Source organism: Belonocnema kinseyi, chromosome 10 (genome assembly GCF_010883055.1).
Source record: "Belonocnema kinseyi isolate 2016_QV_RU_SX_M_011 chromosome 10, B_treatae_v1, whole genome shotgun sequence".
Lineage (NCBI taxonomy): Eukaryota > Metazoa > Arthropoda > Insecta > Hymenoptera > Cynipidae > Belonocnema > Belonocnema kinseyi.
Genome location: NC_046666.1, coordinates 34,067,181 through 34,092,025, shown reverse-complemented (window position 1 = coordinate 34,092,025; position 24,845 = coordinate 34,067,181). Strand labels below are relative to the sequence as shown.

Sequence of the window (24,845 nt, the reverse complement as noted above, 5' to 3'; positions counted from 1 at the left end):
AGCAAAAAAATGAATTTTTAACTAAAATTATGGAAGATTCAAGTAGAATAGTATTTTCAGTTTAAAAAAAATTATATTTGACCAAAAAATAAATAAATTTTTAATAAAATAGTTAAATTTTCGGTGAAAAAAGTCCTTTTCATTCAAATAAAAAAAACAGTTTTCAATCAAACAACTCATTATTCAATAAACAAAAATAAATTTTTTAATTGCAACAATAAATTTTCCATTAAAAATATTAATTTCCAACAAAAAAATTTATTTTTCAATCAATTAAATTTATTTCTAACCTAAAAGACTAAATTTTCGAAGAAAAAATTATTTTTGACCAAAAGTCGATGTTTTGCAAAAAAAAGGAATAAAAAAAAACGTGAATTTTCATCGAAATAAATAAATGTTCAATTAAAAATGACAAATTTGCAATCAAATTACATCCAAATCTCAAAGTGGAACAGTTAATTTTTCGGTTTAAAAAATTAACTTTCAACCGAACTGATATTTTTAAATTGAAATGATGAATCTTGAAACTGGAATAGTTGAATTTTATAAAACAAGAGACGAGTTTTCCCCAAATTACATGAATTAAAAAAATAGTTTAATCTAAAAAATCAATGTTCAACCAAATCATTGAATGTTCATACCAAAAAGATAAAATTTCAACCAAAAACAGAACAGTTGAACTTTCCGTTAAAAATTTAATTCCTAACAGAAAAAAACGGATTTTCAGAAAAATAGTTCAATTTTAGGTAAAAAAATTTCTTTTCATCCAAAGAAAAAACAAGTTTACAATCAAATAGCTAATTTTTCATCCAAAAAAGTAAACTTTTTATTAAAATGAAGCTTCAATAGAAAAATTAATTTTCAACAAAGGAGTTTATTGTTCAACCAAGTAAATTTATTTCTATCCTAAATGATGATTTTTCAACTAAAATGATACATATTTAACTTGAATACTTAAAATTTGCAATAAAAAGAAGAATTTTTGAACAAGGATATTAACTTTCAAAGAAAAAAATTATTTTCTACATAAAAAAAAGATTTTTAACCAAACATGTAGATTTTCGAAAAAATAGATGAATTTTCAATTTAAAAATACAACTTTTAATCCAAATTGTTACATTTTGAACTAGAAAAGGTCAATTTTCGATCCAGAATAGTTATATCTTCTTTCTACTGGAATAGTTCAATTTTTAGTTAAAATATTTATTTCCAACAAAATAGTTTAATTTAAAAAAAAGATAAATCATCAATTAAAATAAAGAGTTTTCAATCAAAAAAAATTTTGTAACAAAAGAATTTAGCTTTCAAACTCAAGTAGTTGAATTTTCAAAAAAGGAGGTAAATTACCAACAAAAAATGTAAGAAAAAAATATAATTCAGAAATATTTCTTCGAAATACTACTTCTACTCTAAAAACTACTTGAAGTATTTTATTTTTTTTTTAATCTGGAAGAAGGAACTTGTAAATGGTGACGAATTTTGACTTGGAAAAGGGAGTTTTAAAACTCCTTTCTTCTAAATCCCAGTTCTAATCCCTTAAAAAAAATTCTCGTTCCATGTCCGAAATCCCCTGTTCCAAAGGAAATTATATTTCTTTACCGAAACTTCTTGTCCTAAAATAAAAACAATAATTATTTTCACTCATATGCCCTGCAACTGTAGATAAAGTAAAAATCGCTTCTCTAAATTGACCAAAATGATTAAAATAATGAAAACTTGAATTTTTCTAAGGTCAGAAGTGAATTCCTGTTTTTTAAATTCAATTTCCGGTCATGTACCGGTCTTCCTGGTCAAGTTACCAGCCTGGAAAAACTGTCATTAAAAAAAAAACATTAAATTATTACATAAAAGCAAACATTTCCTACAGTAAATTTTTATTATTTGTATGCATTTGCATGACAATCAAAAGGTGACAGCTGCAAATGCAATTAATTGTACAGCATGCTTAAAATAATTACTCAAAATGAATATATTAAAATACCCGTACTGTATACTATTACGGAATTTTCCATAAAACAAGCCTAGCGCCATATTTGATCGATTATTGGTCTTACGCAAAATTCTGAAACACTAGACAGAATCTAAATTAAACGTCGCAAAATTGTTAGGAATCATTTTGCGGTATAAAAATTAACTTTTGAAAATAAAATTTAAACCGGATAACTCGTCAAGTCAAGGGTCAGTACTTTGCTTTCCAAGCATTCTCCAATCTGAAAAGGAAATTTAATAATTATGTAAAATATTAATAAAATAATAAATATTACTAAACTAGTGATATGATTGATTGTAATGTGAAAATTATATTTTCAAAAGATTAAACTTACATCAGGACAGATTCCAATAAGTGCGTCAGCATGAGAATAGAATTCTTCCTTTAAAGAAATCACAATAGTTTGAAGAGAACTAGTTTTGTCCCGAATATAACTTGCGACTTTTCCAATGTTCGTATTATCCAAAGCAGCATCGATTTCGTCAAGTACAAAGAAAGGCGCCGGCTGAAAACTAGAAACAAAAACCCAAATATAATACACATTAAATATCCAGAGTGGCCACAAACTTAACTTTCAAAATTCCTTGACTTTTCCCGGATTTTTCCCAGGAGTAATTTTTCAATTTCTCTTATCACTAATATTAATTGACCAAAATTCTAATCTTGTAACATTTTTAATATACATAACATTTTTTTGATTAAATTTATAATTTTTTTATTTATTACTTGAAAAAATTCACCTGCTTAAGTCGTAAAAATGGCTTATTTGTAACCCAAAAAGTGATGGAAAATGAATAATATGCATTATTAATGTAACGAATATTCTTTTGAATGTAATAGAATTTTAAAAAAGTTAAATGCAATTTATAAGGACTCCAGATGAATTTGAACGAATTCAAAATCAATTCGTAACTCTTCAAAATAATTGAAGTTGAATTAAAAAGAATTCAAATGAGTCGGAAAACATTTTTAATTCAAAAAATTCCATTGATTTTTGTAAAAATGAAGTGATGTTTGCAGGGTGGCCGTTTTAATCGAAGACAAAAATTACCGGTCATTTCCCGGTTTTTTCTCGACTCAAAACATTTTTCACGGCCCATGAAATTTAAACAATCAAACTATATTCTAAACATTTTTCCATTTAAAGTAATAAACAATAAATTAAAACATTCAAAATGGAACACTTGAATTCCAAACTTGTAAAATTGAAGTTTAAAAGTTTTCAGTTCAAAAATTGTGTATTCAAATGCTAAAAAATTGACATATAACAAATGGAAGGTACTAACACTTTTCAATTAAAAAATGTTAAATAAAATGCAAATAAACTGCAAATTTGAGAACTTTTATAAATTATAGAGTTCAAAGATTCAGATTAAGTTCCAAAAATATAAATCCACGTTAACATTTTCAATAGTCTAAATTAAAGAATCAAGCAATGAACTTTCAAAATTATATTATTTTAAGTAATTTTAAGCTATACACATCAAAAATTAAAAAATAATTTTTTAAACTTAACATTTCTATATTTAGAAGTTAAATTATTTTTATTTTATATAGTCTAGGCATCCTTCAAAAGCTTAAAAATTTTATTCTAAAAACTTGAGAAATTTAGAAGTGGTTTAAAATTTTTCCAAATTCAATTGAATTTTTTCTATAACTTCTAGAAAATCCGGCAAATTTAAAAAAATTTGAATTTGAATTTATAAATATCAATAAAACACTTATTATTTGTACAAATATTAGAGTAATTTTAAGAGATATTTAGAAGTTTTAAAACGATTTGAATTAAATTTAGAACTTCAAATAATTTCAAATATACAGCCGAATTTAAAATAAAATGTAGATTTTTGCAGATTTCCAACAAAAATTTAGAATTTTTTTAAGAATTGCGAAAGACTTCAAACGAATAAAAAATTTTCTCAAGATTCTTCGGAAAATTGAAAATGATTTTTCACTTTGAAAAATTATTTAAGATTTTAAGGATTTTTTTATTCATTTGCAGGATTTTCAAAAATAGTTGGAAAATTTAGATTAATTTTAAAATATATTTAGAGGTTCTGAAAAAAATGTTAACACACTTCTTTTAAATTACTTGAAACAATTTCAAGTTTTTAATTCATTTTAAATCTTTCAAAAAATTTTTAATATCTCTTAAAATTACTTAAATTTTTTCTACAAATAATAAGTGTTCAATTGTTATATATGCGTCAAAATTTAACAATTTAACTTATAAATTAAGCACTTTTTAAAAAGAGCAATTCAAATTGTAAAGCTAACAGTTTAAAAGTTCTTCGAAAATCTAAAGATTCAAAGCTTTCTATGTAAAACAATTCAGTTTCAAATTGTTTTCTTTTAAATATTTGGTTTCAATTTACTCGTCTTTAATGAACAGTGAAATATTGCGAAATATTAAATACTTATTCTTTTTCTACATTAAGAAATTTCAAATTAAATGGGATAAAAATTAAATAATTTAGACTCACAATATTTGAAATTTAATAAAAACCTTCAATTATGACTATAATATTATTATTTTTAAGTTGAAAATAGTAAATCGCATGTTTACATTTTTTAATGGCTAAACAAATTAATAAAAATAATATGCTGATAAATTTATTTATTAAATTTAATATAAAAAATAATATAAAGGAAGACCTGAAACTCTGAATTAAAAATATATTATTGATAAATCATGAATATTTTATTTAAAAATAAAATTATCGGAATAAATAACACATAAATTTCAATTCTTATCAAGACTTTCGGATGGAAACAGTTACAATATGGAAATTCACAAATTTTGAACGGATCTAGAATTCTTTGTTCAAATCAATTATTGTTCAGATGTCTATACTTAGAGTACAGATACACTTGAAAAATAATTTATTTATTTATATTTACAGTTAATAAAATAAAACTGTTTTATATCAAAAAGTTTCAACTTCAAATGCTTTTAATTTTTAATTGTTTAAATCTTCAAAACTGCACTTTAATTATTTAAAAAACTGTTGAAATCGAACTTGGGCACATTTTTCTTCTAAAAATTCGTAAAATTCTCGGTTACCTGGAACGGCAGCCATCCTGTTTTTATTTTTAAACAATCGATTTTAAAAACTTCTCATTTTTAATTTTTGTTAACCTTTAAAACTACATTTTCAAATTCTTTGAATTAAAAAATATATGCTTAAAAATTAAAAATCTAAACTGGAATATTTTTAAAGTGAAAGATTTACGAATTAAGCATTCTAAACTAAATGATATAATAACTTATAAAAATTACAATTTGAAAAATTAGTATAAGAACGGTTGAAATCAAAGTTGGTCAAAATTTTGATTCTAAAAATTTGGTAAAATTCCTGGTCAAATAAAATTCCCGGTCATTTCCCAGTTTTCCAGGTTTCCCGATCCAGCGGCCACCCTTATTTGAAAAATGTAAAGGAAACGAAGAGAATTTGGTAAAACTCAGAAAAATTCAAGCTCAATTTAAAAAAATCAAGTGTATTGAAAATAATTCATTAAATTCAGTAAGTTTGTCATATGTTTAGAAAAATTCAAGGGAATTCAAAAGAATTTGATGAATTGTCTGTGAAATTGAGGTGAGTTTAAAAGACTACTAGATAAATTACACAAAGAAAAATCATTGAATTAACTAGAATGTAGTGAATCTAGAAGATTTCAAGTAAATTAAAAAAATATCAACAGAATTACAAAGAACTTACAAGAATTCAGGATGAATTAATAAGAATTCAGGGTGAATTCCAAATGAATTAAAATGAATTGCAAACAATTATTTTAAATCTCTTTAAATCTTTAAAACCCTACGAAATCCCTCATTTTTTGTGAATAAATTCTTTGAAATCCATTACTTCAAATGCTTTTAATCGTTCGAAATATCTTGAAATTTTTTTACTCTTGATAATTACTTGAAATTTACAAAAATGATCTTATATTTTTAGTCTTTTGGAATCATTTCCAATTAATTAAATCTATGAAAAATACCATAAGATAATTCAAATCCTTTAAAATCTGTTGAAACCTCCTTAATCTTTCGAAAGCTCTTGAAAATTCTTTGGATTCGTTTTACTAAAATCGAAAAAATATTTCAAATCTTTTTAAAACTTTTGAAATCCCTTGAATTTTTTTAAACTCTTGAAAATTTCTTCAAATTAAGAAAATAAATTCATAATACCTTGAAATCTTTTGAAATATCCTAAGATGTTAAATATTCTTTAAAATCTTTTAAGATCCCTTAAAAATTTTGTATGTGCTTGAAACTTATTTGGAATTTTTTAAATGCCCTTAAATCTTTAAAATTCTTTCAAATGACTTAAAATAATTAAAATCTATTAAAAACACCATAAGATATTTTAAAACCTGTAAAAAAATTTGGAACTCCTTGAAATTTGGTTAAGATCTTGAAAATTTCTTGGAAAATTAAAAAAAAAAACCTAAAATCGTTAGATTTTTTTGAAATCCCTTAAAAAATTTACTGACATGAATGGAAAATTCATTGGAATCTTTTAAAATATACTAAAATGTTAACAATTATTTCAAATGTTTTGAAATGCTTTGACATGTTTTTTAAAGCTGTTGAAAATTACTCAGCCTTTTTTTTTAAATACACTGAAATCTTTAAAATCCTTTAGAATAATTTCTCTTTATTATAATGTATTAAAATACCATACGATATTTTAAATTCTGTCAAATCTTTTGAAATCCTTTACAAAATTTTTAAGCTCTTAAAAATTCCTTGGAAAGTTTCAAAATGCCCTAAAATCTTTAAAATTTATTTGAAATATTTAAAAACTTTAAAATTATTTGGAATTTTGTAAAATACGCTTAAATCCTTTTTAATCGCACCCAAGTATTAATATTTATTAAAAATATACTTAAAATCTTGTAAAACCTATTAAAACCCCTTGAAATTTTGTTCAGCCCTTGAAAATTTCTCAAAAATTTAAAAAATACCGCATATTCTTTAAAATTCATTGAAATCCCTTCAAATTATTGAAATCAATGGAAAATTCCTTGGATTCTTTTAGAATATCCTAAAATGTAAAAATTTCTGTCAAATAAATTTATAAAAATCTATTTAGAATACCATATGATATTTTAAATCCTGTAATATCTTCCGAAATCTCTTGGTATTTGTTAATACTCTTGAAAACTCTTTGTTTTAATACTCTTAAATCTTTAAAATTCCTTGAAATCTCTTCAAAATATGTAAATCATTTGAAAATTCCTTGGAATCTTTTAAACTATAGTAAATTGTTTAAAATTCCTTAAAATCTTTGGAAATAAATTTTAACCATTAAAAATCCCTTCAAATTATTAATGTATGTTAATAATGTTAGGAATATTCTAAAATACTCTGAAATATTTTTAAAGAATTCAGAAAAAATAAAAAAAAAGTATAGGCATGAATTCGCTAGAGATTAACCGATGGGTTAATTTATTCAAAGAAAGAATAAAAGTGATTTCTCAATTTAAAAAATCGCTTTTTAATATAATATGATTATAAATAAAAGTATTTTACCTGTGAATTGCGAATAACAATGCCAAAGCCGCCACAGTTTTTTCTCCTCCCGAAAGATTGGACATGGGCTGGAATCGCTTACCAGGAGCGACACAATTATAATTAATTCCATCCAAATAGGGTTCTTCTGGATTTTCCGGACCCAAGAAAGCTTGGGCTGATAAATTTTTCGCTAAACTCTGTAGAAAATATCATGATTAGTAATTTTTGACAAATTATACTCCTCTTAACCCTGAAATGGCATACTGGGTGTAAAACACCCAGCGACTTATTTGCGCTTTAACAAAACGTACCAAATTCAAGAAAATGGAACATATGGCGCCAGATTAACAAATGACATGAAAACCTATTTTTCTATGTCATTTAGTATTCAAGTAAAATTTTAAGTAATAATATCAAAAACTTAAAAAGTTATGAATTTTAGAGTGAAAGAAGTCATTTTTTTCCAAAAAGGATTTTTTAAACTAGAATAAGGTAAACTGATTAGACAATTACCTTGTAAATAGGATCTATCTCGTTTGCGACGTGTTCGAAACATGCCATGAATCTGTCATGTCGTTCCTTTTTGACTTTTTCGAACTGCGTCTTTGCCTTCTTGGCCTTTTTACGAGCCTGATCAAATTCCTCATTCGTCTCTTGTAGTTTTTCTTTAGCCAAGTATAATTTTTGGATAGCCTAAGGTGCATTAAAAAAAAAGCAATTAAAATCGTTAAATGCACTTTTTTTAATACAAAAATGGGGTATGATAAAGAAGTTATTATAAATAATATATTTTTTATAGTTGTGGATAGTCATTTTTCTGTTTTTAAAATAAATTTTGTAGCTATATTTGAAAATATTTGTAAAAAGATTAAAACAACAACAAAACATTAGTAGGCTGTCTTGAGCTGTTTACAAATATTTTTAAATATAGCTACAAAATTAATTTAAAAAGCAGAAAAATGACTACCGGCAACTACAAAAAATCTACTTCCTCTAATAACTTCTTTATCATAACCCATTTTTGTAAAAAAATTTGATAAGCTTAAAGAATAAAAAATAGAAAAACATTAAAACTTGAAAATGATCATATTTAAGTTTATTTGTTTTTTATTCTTTCAACTCATTTACATTTTTCTCATGTATTTCTTTTAATACAAATTTCGGAGGTATTCAACATATTTTTTAGAAATAGGTAGAAAGTTTTTTTTATTCAAAATTAATTCTATTAAATGAAAATTTAACTCCTCCATTTTATTTTAAAAATGATCTTTTTTAGTTTAATAAATCGACCGTTTAGTAAACAAAATTTAGAAACAAAAATTATAAATTAAAAGTTAAATATGATTTTATGATATATAAACTAATAACATTAAATTAATTTTATGCAGTGAATATGTTATTCGTATTTTACTGTAAAATTCATTTAATTCAATTTAATTGAAATTTATGAATAAATTTCTTAATTTAAATTGATGTAACATCACATCAATTGTTCAAAATGTTCAGAAAAAATGTAAGTAATTTGTTGAAAATTCGTGTTTTTTGGTAAAACATTAATCTTCTTGATTGAAAACTTAGCTACTCAGTTTGAAATTTACGTATTTTGTTGATAATTCATCTTTTTTGGTTAATAATTTAACTATTTGGTAAAAAATGAACGTTTTGTTGAAAATCCATATTTTCGGGTTAAAAATTCATTTCTTCTACAGAATATAATGCAATTATTTGGTTGGAAATTCAAATGTTAGGTTAAAAATTAACTTTTTGTTGAAAATTTCATTGTTTTGTAAAAAAAATCGTCTGTGTTGAAAAATAAACTATTTTGTTAAACATTGATCTTTTTAGTTTAAAATTCATCCGTTTCTGTAGAAATTTCACCTTTTTTGGTTAAAATGAACTTTTTTGTAAAAAGTTCAACTTTTTCAAAAGGAAATTCGTATTTTCAGCTCGAAAATTCAACAATTTGATGAAAAAATGTAATAATTCGGTCGAAAATTGAGGTATTTTGTTAAAAATTCAATAGCTTGGTTGAAAAAATAACTATTTTGTGAAAATGATCTTTTTTGGATGCATTGAACTGTTTTTGATACAAAATTAAGGTATATTTTGGTTAAAAATTCAACTTTTTTGTAGAAATTTCGTCGGTTTTGTTTGAAAATTTATCAATTTGATGTAAAATTCAACTATTTGGTAACAAATTAAAATTTTTTGTACAAAATTCGTTTTTTTACATTAAAAATCAATTATTAAATGAAAATTTTACTATTCCATTTTTGGTCAAAAGTTTATCTTTATTAGTTTAAAAATTAAACTATTTAGTTTGAAATTTTTATAAACTTCATTAAAAATGTATGTATTTTATGGAAAATTCATTTTTTTGGTAGAAAATTAATCTCCTGCTTAGAAAATTATCCTTTTCGATCGAATTGACCTGTTTTGGATTTAAAATGAAAATATTTCTTAGTTAGAAAATCCACGATTACATTTTTTTTTGAAAATTCATATTTTTTCCTTGAAACTCCAACTTTTTGGTGGTCAAATTCACAACAACAAAAATATTCTACAAAAAACGTCAAAACTTACGAAACATAAAAAAAGGGAAAGCGTTGTTCAAAATTTGAGAAAAAGAATGTACGTAATTTATGTGCGTCACCCAATCAGCCATTGAGACAATTTTCCGGTATATTCTGATTCGTTGAGATGGCGGACATATTTTAACCAATCAAAAAAGAAGTTCAAAAATATTCTGTTATTTTAATAAGGGTGGCGATTCGGCGGACAATTTTGAAGTCCCGGTCATTTCCCTGTCAAGTTTTTCAATTTTCTCGGTCAACTAAAAGTAACAGATTAATATTTTCCGAAAAATGCAATAGTTAAACTTTCAGTTGAAAATATTAATTTTGAACAACAAAAAAACAGATTTTCAACACGTTAGTTCAATTTTCAACCTAACTGATGAATTTTCAAATAAAATTATCAATATTCAACTGGAATAGTTAAATTTTAAATCAAACAGATGAATTTTTAAACAAGAAAATTAATTTTCAAATAAGAAGATAAATTCCTGACCAAACATACTATTTTTCAACAAATGAAATGAATTTTTAATTACAGAAGATAATTTTTCAACCAAATAGTTGAACTTTGTTCTAAAAAATAATAATAAATTTCAACAAAAAATGGAATAGTAACAGTTTTAGTTTAAAAAAAATCATTTTACACCAAACATAAGAGTTTTCAAGTAGACGAATTACTGTTCAACTGAAATAGTAGAATTATTAAGTAAAAAATTATTTTTAATACAAAAGATAAATTTTCAAACAAAACTTAAATAAGTCAATTTTAAGTTAAATAAAGAATATTCAACCAAACAGATGAATTTTCAACTAAAACTATGGAATATTCAAGTGGAATAAGTTAAATTTTCAGTTAAAAATTACTTTAAAAAAAATAGTTACATTGAATTTTGAATCAAAGAGATTGATTTTCAACCAAGAAGGGCTAATTTATATTTTAAAAAATTAAATAAAAAAATGCAACTAAAAAAGATAATTTTTCAACCAAAAATTGAATAATTAAATTATTAGTCAAAAAATTAATATTCAACCAACGAGATGAATTTTTAACTGAAATTATAGAATAGTCAATTAGAATAATAGTTAAATTTTTAGTTAAAAAGGCAAAATAATAGTCAACCAAGAAACATCTAAATAAACAAGCGTTCAATCAAACAGCACATTTTTCAATCAAAGAACTACATTTTCAATTTAAGTGATTAATCTTTAAGCAAAAAAATATATTTTTTAACAAAATAGTTTAACTTTACACTAAATAATTTTATTTCCAGCCAAAAAGATGAATTTTTAACTAAAATGATAAATATTTAAATGGAATATAAGAATTTTTAATTGAAAGGAAGAATCTTTAAACTCATCCAAATTGTTTAATTTTGAACTACAAAAGATCAATATTCAACAAAAACTGGAATAGTTCAATTTTACACTAAACTGATGAATTTTATGCTAAAAAGATGAATTTTCATCGATAAAGATTAATTTTCTTCAAAAAAGCAAATTTTGCACAAAACAGATAAATTTATGAACAACTACTCTGATTTCGAAATAGAAAATATCAATTTTTAACCAAATAGTTGTGGTTTCACCTAAAAAAGATACATTTTCAACCAAAAATAGGAATAGTTAATTTTTCTGTTGAAAAACTAACTCTTTAGCAACAAAAATGTATTTTAAGAAAAATAGTCTAATTTTCTACTGGTTTTCAACAAAGTAGTCATATTTTCAACCAAAGATGAATTTTCAATTAAAACTATGAATTAAAAAATTTCCTGTTCCAAGTGAAATTATATTTCTTTAGAGACACTCCATGTCCCTAAATAAAAACTATAATTAAATGATTATTTCTGTATGCTTCAAATATCAATTCGATTAACAAACATTAGAGAAAAAAATCTCATAGAGAAAAAAAATGGCAAAAGGTTTTTATTTTAATGAAAAAGAATAAACATTCAATAATAAATTCTGATTTAATATGAGTAAACTAAGATAATCTGAAAAATATGCAAATGTAAACAGATAAAAGTAGAAATCACTTTCCTAAATCAAATGAAATTATTAGCATGAAAACTTGAATTTTACTTACCTTCATATTGGGGGCTTGAATGCGCTGCATCGTATTCTGGATGTCAGTAATAGCTTTGTTCAATTTACTAGATGTTTTTTTGTAATCGTCTTCATCAATGTCTTTCAGGCGGTCGGAAAGAGATGAATAATCAATCGTGATTCGATTTTCCCGCTCCTGTTGTTGCTGCATACTCAAATTTGAATCGTTTGTTGTTTCATTATTCAAAGTCGTCTCGCCTGCAATATCTTCCATGTTCCCGCGAAGCATCGGAATCGCAATGTCCTCCATCTATGATAAAAATAATCATTTTACGACCCCATTTTATAGAATCAGATAAAAATTAACTATGTAATAAATGTATTACATGGTGGCCGTAAAAGGTATTTTTCAAAAATCCCTGATTTTTCACTGATTAATTTTTTATTTTCAGTGATCATTAATATTGAAAGACCAAAAATCTAACCTTGTAACATTTTTAATATAGAATCTTTCGTAAATGAAATAAAATAATTTTAAATTTAAATTCGTAAATTTGTAATATATTACACTCAATAACTTATTCGTAGAAGTGAGGAGGCCTATTTTTAACCATAAGTGACAAAAAGTGACTAATTTTCAACCCAAAAAGTGACTAAGAATGAAAATTAAACTTTCAATTGTAAAAATTAATTTTCAACCAAAAAAAGCAGGATTTTCAACAAAATATTTCAATTTTCAATTAAGGTGATTAATTTTCAAATAAAATTGCGAATATTCAACTGGAATAGTTCAATTTTAAACCAAAAATAGGAATTTTTAACTAAAATCATGAACATTTAACTGGAACATTAAAATTTTTAACCAAAAAGATGAATTTTTAAATAAGAAGATTAATTTTCAAATAAAAAGTTTAATTTTCTATAAAAAATACAATTTTTCAATAAAATACATGAATTTATAATGAACAAGTTCAATTTTTAATTAAAGAAGACAAATTTTTAACCAAATAGTTGGATTTTAAAACAAAAAAAAAAATAATTTTTATTAAAAAAGATAAATTTTCAACCAAAACTTATGATATTGAAGTTCAAGTTAAATCAAATTAATGTTTAACTAAACAGATTACTTTTCAACTACAAATATGGAATTTACAATTGCAATAAGTTCAATTTCCAGTTAAGAAAATTTACGTTCAACAAAGAAAACTATTTTTTTAAAAATAATTTTAAAAAATAGTTATAGTTTCAAAAAAACTTATGAATTTTCAAATAAAATTGTAAATATTTAACTGCATTAGTTGAACTTTAAACCAGAAAGATGAGTTTTTAACTGAAATGATGAATCTTTTACTATAATAATTGCATTTTTGGACACAAAGATTAGAAAAGATTATTTTTTAACCAAAAATTTAATAATTACATTTTTAGTCTAAATATGAATGCTCAAACGAAGAAATGATCTTTTAAATAAATATATGGAACATTCAACTGAAATAATAGTTACATTCTCAGTTGAAAAAACAATAATTTTCAACCGATAAACATGCAAAGAAAAAACAAGTTTCCAATCGAACAGCTTATTTTTCAAATAAAGAAATACATTTTTAAATAAAACGATTAATCTTTAAAAACAATAAAATTAATTTTTTTTAAATGTTTAACTTTCAGCCAAATAATTTTATTTCCAACTTAAAAGATGAATTTTCAACTAAAATGCTAAATATTTAACTGTAATACTTGTATTTTTTACCGAAAAGAAGAATTTACAAACAAGAAGATTAACTTTAAAAGAAAAAGATAATTTTCTGCAAAAAAATCGTTTGTTTAACAAAATACGTGAATTTTAAATGAAATATTTAAATTTTCAAATAAGAAAGGCCAATTTCCATCCAAATTGTTGAATGTTGAACTAGAAAAGATCAATTTGTAACTAAAAAGGGTTATCATTCAAAGAAATTAATTTTTAACCAAACTGATGAACCTTCAACTTGGAGAGTTGAATTTTATCCCAAAAAGATTAAAATAGAACCATGAAAATTAAAATTTTTACAAAAAAGACCAATTTTCCACGAAGTACATAAATTTTCAACCAAATAATTTTAAAAAAATATTAACTGATTTTCAACAAAGTAGTTACATTTTCAAAGAGAGGCGAATTTTAAATTAAAACAATAAATCTTTAACCAAAAAAATTAATTTTTAAGAAAGGAGTTTAACATTCAATCAAATAGTTAAATTTTTAACTAAAAAAATAATAATTCGCAAAGAACAATGTAAAAAAATTTCTGTTATAATTCAGAAATATTTTTCCTTTAAAGTTTAAGAAATTTAAATGTGATCAAAACCAAATTAAAAATCCTTTTTAACAAAATACTACTTCTACTCTAAAAACTGCTTGAAGTACTCTCTTTATCTAAAATTTATAAGAGGAAATTTTCATATTGCGATGAGTTCTGACTTCAAAAAGGCATTTTTTTCAATTACTTTCTTCTAAATCCGAATTATAATTCTTTTAAAAAATGCCTGTTCCATGTAAAAAATTCTCTGTTCCAAGTGAAATCATATTTCTTTACCGAAAATGCTTGTCAAAAATAAAAACGAGAATTATTTTCTAAAATTCCCTGTTCCAAATTGAATAAACTAGGACTAACAAAATAAATAAAAACCCTAAAACACACCCTAAAATCTTTCAAATTTCTTCACATGATTTAAATGTATTTAAAATGTCTTCGAATTTTTTAAAAAAGCATACCAAATTTTTAAATAATTCAAGAAAATTTAGAAGTAGGTTTAGATCTGAATTCAATAGTCGTCAATTTATTAAAAGAAAAGTCACTTTTCATTTTAAAAAAGTGGCTATAATGGCTTTATCTTAAAAAAAGTATCTAAAAGTGATTTGAGCAGTGATTATGAGACAATGAATTTAAAAAAATGGAACACTAAAGCTAAAAAAATGTCCACTTCAGGTAATAAAAACTGAGCTGCAAATGAAAGCACTCAAAGTGGAACTGTTAAATTTTGAACTTTTAAAATTGAAATTCAAAAGTTTTTAATTAAAAAATTTTGTATTCAAATGCTAAATAATTTACGCGTGTAAGATTAAAGGTACGAACATTTTTCAATATAAAAAAATATAAATCTTGTTATCATTTTCAATGCTCTAAATTAAAAAATCAATCAATGAACTTTAAAGTTTTCAAAATTATATAATTTTAAGGAATTTTAAGCTAGAAACATCAAATATCGAAAAATTAAAAAAATTTTAACTGAACACTTCTTAAATTACAAATTCAATTATTTTCTTTTTAAATAGTTTAAACATTCTTCGAAAGCTTCAAAATTTTATTTCAAAATTTTAAGAAATCTAAAAATTGTTTTAAATTTGTTTTAAATTTAAAATTATTTTGAACTTTTTTTCAGAACTTCTAAATATGTGTCAAAATGAATTGAATTTTGTCTACAATTTTCAGAAAACCCTGCAAATTTTAGAAAATTTCTTTATAATTTGGATGTATAAATAACAATTGAACATTTATTATTTGTAGGCGAAATTTGAGTAATTTTAAGAGATATGTAGATGTTTTAAAAATATTTCTAGCTTAATGTAAAACAAAATGTAGATTTTCGCAGATTTTAAACAAAAAAAAAATTAATTCTTTTCAAGAATTATAAAAGGCTTCAAAAGAATAAAAACATTTTCTTAAGATGCATAGGAAAATTAAAAATAATTTTTCATTTTGAAAAATAATTTTATGAGAATATTTAAAAAGTTTTTCAAAGATTTAAACAAAATTACTAAAATTTTTTCTACAAATGTTCATTTGTAAATTATACATCAAAATTTAGAATTTTCACTTACAAATTAAGCATTTTTCAAATACAACATTTAGAGTGGCAATATTCAAAGTTTAAATGCTCTTCGAAATTTTAACGATTCCATGTTTTCTATGCCAAACAATTCAGTTAAAGATTATTTACTTTCAAATATTTTGTTTCAATTTACTTGTCTTAAATATAAATTCAAATATTGCTAAATAATCAATAATTAATCTTTTTTTTAATTGAAAATTTCGAATTGAATAGGTTAAAAATTCAATATTTTAGACTGAAACAATATTTTAAATTGAATAAAATCCTTCAATTAAGAATATATTATTATGAAGTTATTTATAAGTTGAAAATAGTTCATAAACTTTCAGTCACATGTTCACATTTGTTTAATGACTAAGACTTTCAAATTAAAATTATTTAATTATTTAATTAAAAAATTATTTATTTATCAAATAAAAATGTTTTTTATCCCAAATTTTCAACATCAAAGGTTTTTATGTTTAGTTGTCTTTGATAAAGCATATAAAAATTCTTTAAATTAAAAGTGTAAGCTTAAAAATAAAAAGGTTTAATGGAAAATTTGTAATGTAAAAAAATTCTGAATGACGCATTATAAGCTAAATAATAGTATAATTGAAAAACATAAAAATTCAACTAATTATTTAAAAACTGTTGAAATCGAAAGTGGACAGATTTTTCTTCTACAAATTTGCCAAATTCTCGGTAAAAAAAAAATCACTGTCATTTCCCGGCTTTTCCCGGTCTCAAAAAATTCCCGGTCATTTCCCTGCCCAGCAGCCACCCTGTTAAAGTATTTTTAAAGCAGTCCTTTGAATTTTTCATTTTTTTAAATCCCTGAATTTTCCCTGACCAACAAAATTGCCTGATTTTTTTTTCTGATTTTTAGTTTTCTCTAGACTGCGGCCACCCTGCATTAGCATCGTGTTTAATTAAAAATTAATTATTATTCAAACCTTGCAATTCATCAGAATATTGTGGCGCTCAGATTTTTTCTGTTCAATTTTATTTTCGACTGAATTAAATTGCTTTTGCGCAGCTATAATATCTTTAGCGATTGTTCCAACTTCCCGCCGACACTTTCCCATTTCTTCCTCCTTTGCATCAACTTCCATCTTCTTATTATTACGCTGCGACTTTAATTTCTCAATCTGAGTCTCGTCATTTTCCATCTCTGCTCTTTGATTAGCTTCAGTTTGTTTGGCAGATTCCCACTGATCTTCTGCGTCCTGCACTGCGCGTTCCCACCTCAAAACATTACCTAAAATTGTTTCAAGTTTGTGGATTTTTACTAATGTACAATCAAATCCTATCTAAAAAAAAAATAGGTCAAACGAAATTATTGAAAATCTTCTGTTTTCGGTTTTTTCATTTGAGTTTTCTGGAATTTTGTGAATCGCAATTTCCAAATGAGGAATTTTAATTCTAAAACTGTGTTTCCAAAAGAAAATATTAAAATTGTAAATGATTATTTAATAATAAAGGCAACAATACTTTGTTCTTATTTTAGCGTTTCGACGAAAACAGTAATTCTATTTAATGATAAAAATGATTTCTGAATCTTTCTAAACATTATTGATAAAAGAGAACATTTTAATTTTAATTGTCTTTCATCATTGGGAAATAATTTTGTTCTTAATATGTAGCTACCAGACTATTATTTATAAACTTTCACTCAAATTCAAAGAGATGAGAAAAATTAAATTATAGACAAAAACTTAGAATATCTCACTTTACGAAATTTAGACTTGTAGAAAACAATAAAAAAAATTTCGGTGTCGATAACCAAAAAATTACCGGTAACGACACATTTTAAACAAAATACAGATTTTAAAAAATTTGGAAATAAAATTTTGAAGCTTTTTAAGGATTTTGAAGGTCTTATTCAAGATAATGCATTTTTTTTCTTAAGATTCAAGGAAAAATGTGAATTAATTTGTTATTGAAAATTGAATTTGAAGAAAATATTTTTAAATATTTTAAATGATTTTTTTAATTTTTTGAAAAGAATTTAGAAGATTTCAAACCAATATTTTTCAAACTTGCAAGATTATAAAATTTTAGTTTTGAAAGAATAAAACACTAATTTTATTTTAAACAAAATGTAGATTTTTGATGATTTCGAACAAAAAATGTAAAAGCTTTTTAAAATCATTGAAAGGTTACTAGAAGGAAATAAAAAAAATTCTCTTAAGGTTTCTCGAACAATTTTTTATGTTTTTTTAATCTAGAATTCGAATCACTTTAAAAGACATGTGCAATTTTTAAAAGTTCAAGAATAATAAAAATTTTCCAAAAAATTAAAACAAAAGGTAGATTTTTTAAAATTTCGAAATAAAATGTTTATTGAAAAAAAGGTTGTGAAACTTTTTAAGATAATAAAATTTTTTCTTAAGATGCCTGGGAATACTTAAAGAGGTTCTTTATTTTAAAAACTTAATTTGAAAAGAATATTTAAAATTATTACGAAACATTACTAAGGATTTTCAAATTTGTCAAAAATGAATCCGGAAGTTAAAAAAAAAAAAATTATGAATAATTCGATTCAGTTTAAAAGATATTTCAGAATTTGTTGAATTTTGAAGTCACAAAAATATTTTAAAACTTATAAAAATTTTCGAACGTTTATAAAATATTCTTAAATTTTTTCTAAACGTCAAAAAGTTTTTTTGTATCTTGAATTAAAAAACAATTAAATTAAATCTACAAATAATCCGCTTTAATAAGAAAAACCATTGGAAATCTTATTCGAGTTAAAAACAATTTATGCTTTTTAATATTCTTGTACGATTAAATTAAAACTTTCAAATTATCTAAAAAATTATGAAAAATATTATACACGTTTTATGTTGGTGCTTTTCACTGGAAATTAGTATCTTCAAAAAGAAATTTAATATAAAACCATAAAGTTTCAAAAACATAAAATTTATACAAATTTTAGGTTTGTTATAGTTTTTTCACCGCAAATTAGTATTTTTATACAAAAATTCCAAATTTCCAAGAATTTTAGGTTTTCTAGCATCTTACTTCGCAAATAGGCATTTTAATGATAAATGATTAGGTTTTAAAGATAAAAGAAATGAAATTTTTAAACAAAAATCATTACACTTTCAAGATTGATAATTTTTGAACAATTATAGGTTTTATTGGCGTATAATAGCGAAAATTGGTATAAAAAAAATACAATTTGAACCAGATTAAAAATTTTGTAACATTTAAAAAAAATTTTATATAAAAATCATCAGATTTCAAAGAAAATTCATAATATTTTAACAATTTTAAGTCATGGTTAACATTCGACACCAAAAATTGTATTTTTTAACAAAAATCATAATTTGAACAAGATTTATAATATTTTAAGAATTTTGAATTATATTAGTGTTTTTTATCTGGTTATATTACTTCGAGAACGGTAACTAGAATGAGAATATTACAAAGAATATAACCGAGAAATAAATTCTCTGAGAATTTATGAGAATCTCAGAATTTATTTTAATTAATAGAAAATTGCATTTTTTCGTTAACTTTTCGGTTGAAAATTTAACTCTTTTTTAAAACCTATTATAATATTTTCTTGAAAACTTAACCATTTTGTAGAAAATTAACTTTTTGTTTAAAATTTACATTTTTGCGTTAAAAAATGAACTGAAATATTGTCTGCATGAAAGTTCCACTTATATAAAAATATATTGTTTTTTATTACAAATTCATCTGTTTTAGTACAAAATTGATATTTTTTGGATAAAAATGCAGCTGTTTGGTTAGAAATTAAGCTATCATAATAGCTTCTTTAAAACTTAACTATTTCGTAGAAAATTTACTTTTTGTTTAAAATTTACATTTTAGTGTTGAAAAATGAACTGAAATATTGTCTGCATGAAAGTTCCACTTATAAAAAAAGGTTTTTTATTACAAATTCATCTGTTTTAGTACAAAATTGGTCTTTTTTTGATAAAAATGCAACTATTTGGTAGAGAATTTAACTATTTTCTTAAAAATTCAACCTTTATGGTTAAAAAAATTCGTCTTTTTGGATTGAAAATTCAGTTTTTTTCGTAGAAACTTATTTTTTTGTTAAAAAAATCTATTTTTGATGCTACTGAGTTAATTGGAATTGTTTTTGAATGAAAACTCAACTTTTTTGTAATGAAAAGTTTTTCTGCTGTAAGATTAATTTCATATTTTTTGATAAAAATGCAAACTATTTGTTAGAGAATTCAACAATTTTGTTAAAAAGTCATCCCTTTTGGTTAAAATTTCGTCTTTTTGGATTCAAAATTGAATTTTTTAAGTAGAAAATTATTTCTTATCAAAAAATTCATAGTTTCATCGAGAAAACTCAACTAAAATCGTATTCAACAGAAAATTCAACTATTTTTTTGAATTTATATCTTTTTGATTTACAACTTCATCTTTTTAGAAGAAATTTCATTTTTTGTATGAAAATGCAACTTTTTGGTGAAAAATCGTTCTTCTTTGCTTGATAATTCAACTAATATGTTTAAAACATTTGGTAGAATCGCTTTAAGAAATCACTTTTTTTTTGTTAAAGATTTGTATCTTAAGTTGAAAAGTTCTCTCGTTGGTTAAAAGTTTAATTATCCTGTTATAAATTATTCTTTTTTAATTGAAAATTCAACTACTTGGGTCAAACTTAAACTAAATTGTGAAATTTTTTTATTCAAGGCTTATGTCTGGTTGAAAACTTAATTGTTTAGTGGAAAATACTTGTTCTTTTTGTTTGTTTAGAATTAATTTTTTAACAAAAAATGGAACTTTTCCACTTTTTAAGATTGATATTTTTTAGTTAAAATTTGCGTTTTTTTGTGAAAAAATTATTTTTTAGTTTGAAATTTCATTTTTTTTTGCGTAACAATGCATCAGTTTCGTGGAAAATTAATTTTTTGTTGAACAATCATATTTTTTGTTTGAAAATTGAATTTATGTACAGAAAATTTGTCTTCTGGTTTTGAAGGTTCAATAATTTAGATAAACTTTTATTTATTTTTTGAGTGAAAAATCTTTATTTGTTGAAAATTCGTCTTTATGGTTTTAAAATAATTTTCTTTTAGCTGTATAAATTAAATTTTTTTGTTGATTAAAATATAAACTATGACACTTTTTCATTGACAATTTGTCTTTTTAGGTTGAATATTCAACTATTATGTTAAAAAATCAATTATTTTGTTGAAAATTCCAGTATTTTGTTAAAGAGTCATATTTTAAAGTAAAAAAACTTTTTTTTAAAAATAAATTAATACACTTAAAAATTTTAAATTTGTATATGAAACACTGTTATTTCGCTTATAAAATATTCTATGGTGAAAACTTCATAAGATTAAAATGCTGGTATTTGAATATTAAGGATTTGAAATGAAAAATTAGTCAAAGAAAAATCAGAGAATTTTGAAAATGTCACGCGTCTAAGTTTTCCGGGAGTGGGGTCTTCTTATTCTACTTCGTGGTATTTATTAATACGGAACTAGAAAATAATTTATATTCAACCGATGATATAACCTGAACAATAAAAATATTGTTAAAAATCATAAATACTTTTAAATTCTCCTAAATTCTGTCATATTCTCGGTTATATAACCTGAACTTGAATTCTCGAGAATTTAAGAACTCTAGATTAATCTACTTGTTAAACAAAAAGCATTAGGTTAAAAGAAGATTGACTATTTAGAAGAATTTTTTGTTAATATATCTGTTATTTGATTAAAATTGCAATTGTTAATAAAAAATCATTCGATTTCAAAAAATATTTACAATATTTTAACATTAATTTGGTATTTTAGCTACTTTAAACAAAAATCATTTGACTTTACCCTAAAAAATTAAGATATACCAATTTACATCAATTATCAAAAAAACTGTCTTGCTTTTCTATTATATTATTTTAGATAAAAGATAACTATGAAAATCTAAAAATTTATACTAACATTAATTTTATACTTTAATTTAAAAATTGCGTCACAAAGAAATCATTTTTATTTAAACTCACTTTCTGTGTCACGCTGCTTTTCGAAATCCAACTGACTGTAGATACGATTGCATTGATTTTCAAATTCCATTCGCTTCTTCGCTCTTTCTTGCTGCGATCTAAAAATAAAAAGAATTAGCGACTAATGTTAATCATTTAAAATTTGATTAGTAATTCCTAGGAATTTTATTTACCTCAATTCTCTCTCTTCGTATTGGCGGATATTTGAAATTCCGATCGATTCGCAGAAACTGGCAAATACATCATCCTCGACGTTGTTCTTCTTCTCTTTGATGTCCTCGATCTTCATATCTCTTGCTGCCATTGTCTTTTCGATCGCTGCAATCTTCGGCTAAGCCCAAATAATAAAAAAAATATAGGGACCGTTCAAAAGCTACGTTACGCTATTTTGAAAACTTTTTCTATCCTATCCATTTAATATTTTAACAGACTTCACAGATTAAAATGCTCTCAAACGAGCGGAAATAAATGATTTTTCAAGGAAATCGGGGAATAAATTCATATAATTAAAATTAATGTACAGGAACAATATTGAATTCAATATAAAAGGTTTTAAATGTATGACCATAGAAGTAAAAATATTGCAACTTCTACAAAATATATGAATTTTAAAAATAAAAAAAAAAGATTAATGATAAACCAAGAATAATAATTTTCTACTAAATAGCACGAATTTCTAATAATTTATTTTAATTTTCAAACAAAGAGATGAATCTCTAAAAAAATCATTAGTTTCTAAGAAAGTAATCCAACTTCTAACAAAGTAGTTGAATTAAAAAAAAATTGAATTTTAGAGGGAAAATGTAATAGTTAATAATTCAGCAAAAAAGACGAATATTAAAAAAAAATAGTTGAATCCACAATACTAAAAAAGATGAATTTTCAATCCAAAATTGAATAGTTCAATTTTCAGTTAAAAAAATTAATTCTGAACCAAGAAAAAAATAATTTTCAACAAAATATTTCGATTTTCGATCAACGAGATGAATTTTAAAATAATGTGATGAGTATTCAACCAAAAATTTCAATTTTAACAAAATACTAGAATTCTCAACCATAACTTGAGTTTTCACTTGAGTTTTCAAAAACAACAAAATTAATTTTCTACCAAAAGAGATACATTTTTAACAAGATTATTTTCGACCAAACAAGCTAAATTTTTAAATAAAAAGGTAAATTTTCAACAAAAAAATATTAACTTTCTAACAAAATAGATACGTTTGAATTAAAGTAGTTGAGTTTTTAAGCTAAGAAGCCGAATGTTTTAGTAAACCATTGACTTTTCAACAAAATAGTAGAATTTCTAACCCAATAGTTAAATTTCCAACAATTTTTTCGAATACTTAAACAAATTATATAAAACTTCAACAAAAAACAATTGCATTTTGACCCAAATAGTTGAATTTTGTAAGCCAAGAAGACAATTTTTTAGGAAACAATTGAACTTTCAATCCTAAAGGACGAATTTTCTTTCCAAAAAGATGAATGTGCATCAAAAACGTTCATTTTTCCACCAAAAAAAGTTTAATTTTCAATTGAGTAGTTGAGTTGACAATAAAAAATATTCAAAGAAACGTTAAAAGAATGTAGAAGATGCCAAAGAAAAAATTTTCAATTTTGCAAGACTACAAAAACTCATTTTTTTCCAAAATGTAAATTTTTGATGATTTCGAACAAAAAATGTAGAAGCTTTTTAAAATCTTTGAAAGGTTACAAGAAAATAAAAACATTCTCTTACGATTTCTCGAACAATTTTTTATGTTTTTTATCCTAGAACATATATTTAAAGATATTATTTAATACTTATTATTGAATCCTTAATACTGAAAAAGATGCATTTTCAATCCAAAATTGAATAGATCAATTTTCAGGTTAAAAAATTAATCATAAATATTATTTAATAGTTATAAATAAAATAATTTTCAAATTAAAAAAATTTAATTCTTATTAAAAAACAGTCAAATTTATTCAGAAAAGATGAATTCTAAATGAAAAATATAATATTTGATATTTCAACCAAAAAAGATTTTAATTTAAAATCAAAAATAGTTGAATGCAACTGAAATATACGATTTAAAAAAATAATCGTTGAATCATCAACCAAAACAAAAGTTGAATTTTCTACACGAAAAAATAAATTTTCAAGCAAACATTAATTTTCTGCTACCAAAAATTTTTCAACCAGATAATTAAATCATCAACTCAAAAAGAATCATTTCAAACAAAAACTTGAATAAATAAATTTTCAGTTCAAAAAATAATGATTTTTGAACAAAAAAAAAACAACAAAAATTCAACAAAATAGATTAATTTCCAACCAAAGTGATGAATTTGCAACTAATAACATGAATTTTTAACAAAGCAGTGCAATTTTCAAAAGAGTAATTCAGTTTTCAGCAAGAATATTAATTTTCTACGAAAAAAGACCAATTAAGAAAAAAATACATAAATTTTCCACCAAAAAATGAATAGTTGAATTTAAATTTATTTTAAATTCAACAAAATAGTTCAATTTTAAACCCAAAAAACTAGTTTTTATCAAAGCAGTTCCATTTTCAACTAAGTTAGTCGAATTTTAAAATAATAAATACTGATTTTAAAATGAAAAATTTAATAATTGAATTTTCAATTAAAAACAATCAATTTTCAGTTGAGAAAATCAGTTGTTAACTAAAAAAAGAGTGCATTTTGTAAGAAAATAGTTAAATCTTCAATCAAATTTTATAATTTTTAACCGAAAAAGATGAACTAAAAATACACAACAGTACATACGAGGGTAGTTCAATAAGTCCTTAGAATGACCAACAAATGGCGCGCGAATCGCTCCAAATCATCTGTTTTCAGTCAGCACCACTCCCGACTAGA

General features: G+C 23.2%; 1 protein-coding gene across 1 annotated transcript in view; it reads right to left on the bottom strand.

The window, feature by feature from the left end:
• Positions 1–1,859: 1,859 nt before the first annotated feature.
• LOC117181515 (structural maintenance of chromosomes protein 1A-like) overlaps positions 1,860–24,845 on the bottom strand; it is a 42,999-nt gene continuing 20,013 nt past the window's right edge. Inside the window, exons 9-16 of the mRNA XM_033374277.1 lie at positions 22,154–22,311; positions 21,981–22,078; positions 16,933–17,237; positions 12,168–12,437; positions 8,022–8,201; positions 7,527–7,705; positions 2,325–2,502; positions 1,860–2,210 (exon numbers count right to left, since the gene is read on the bottom strand). Of these exons, the coding sequence (XP_033230168.1) occupies positions 2,151–2,210; positions 2,325–2,502; positions 7,527–7,705; positions 8,022–8,201; positions 12,168–12,437; positions 16,933–17,237; positions 21,981–22,078; positions 22,154–22,311 (1,428 nt within the window). The 3' untranslated portion in view covers positions 1,860–2,150. The remainder of the gene's footprint in view (positions 2,211–2,324; positions 2,503–7,526; positions 7,706–8,021; positions 8,202–12,167; positions 12,438–16,932; positions 17,238–21,980; positions 22,079–22,153; positions 22,312–24,845) is intronic.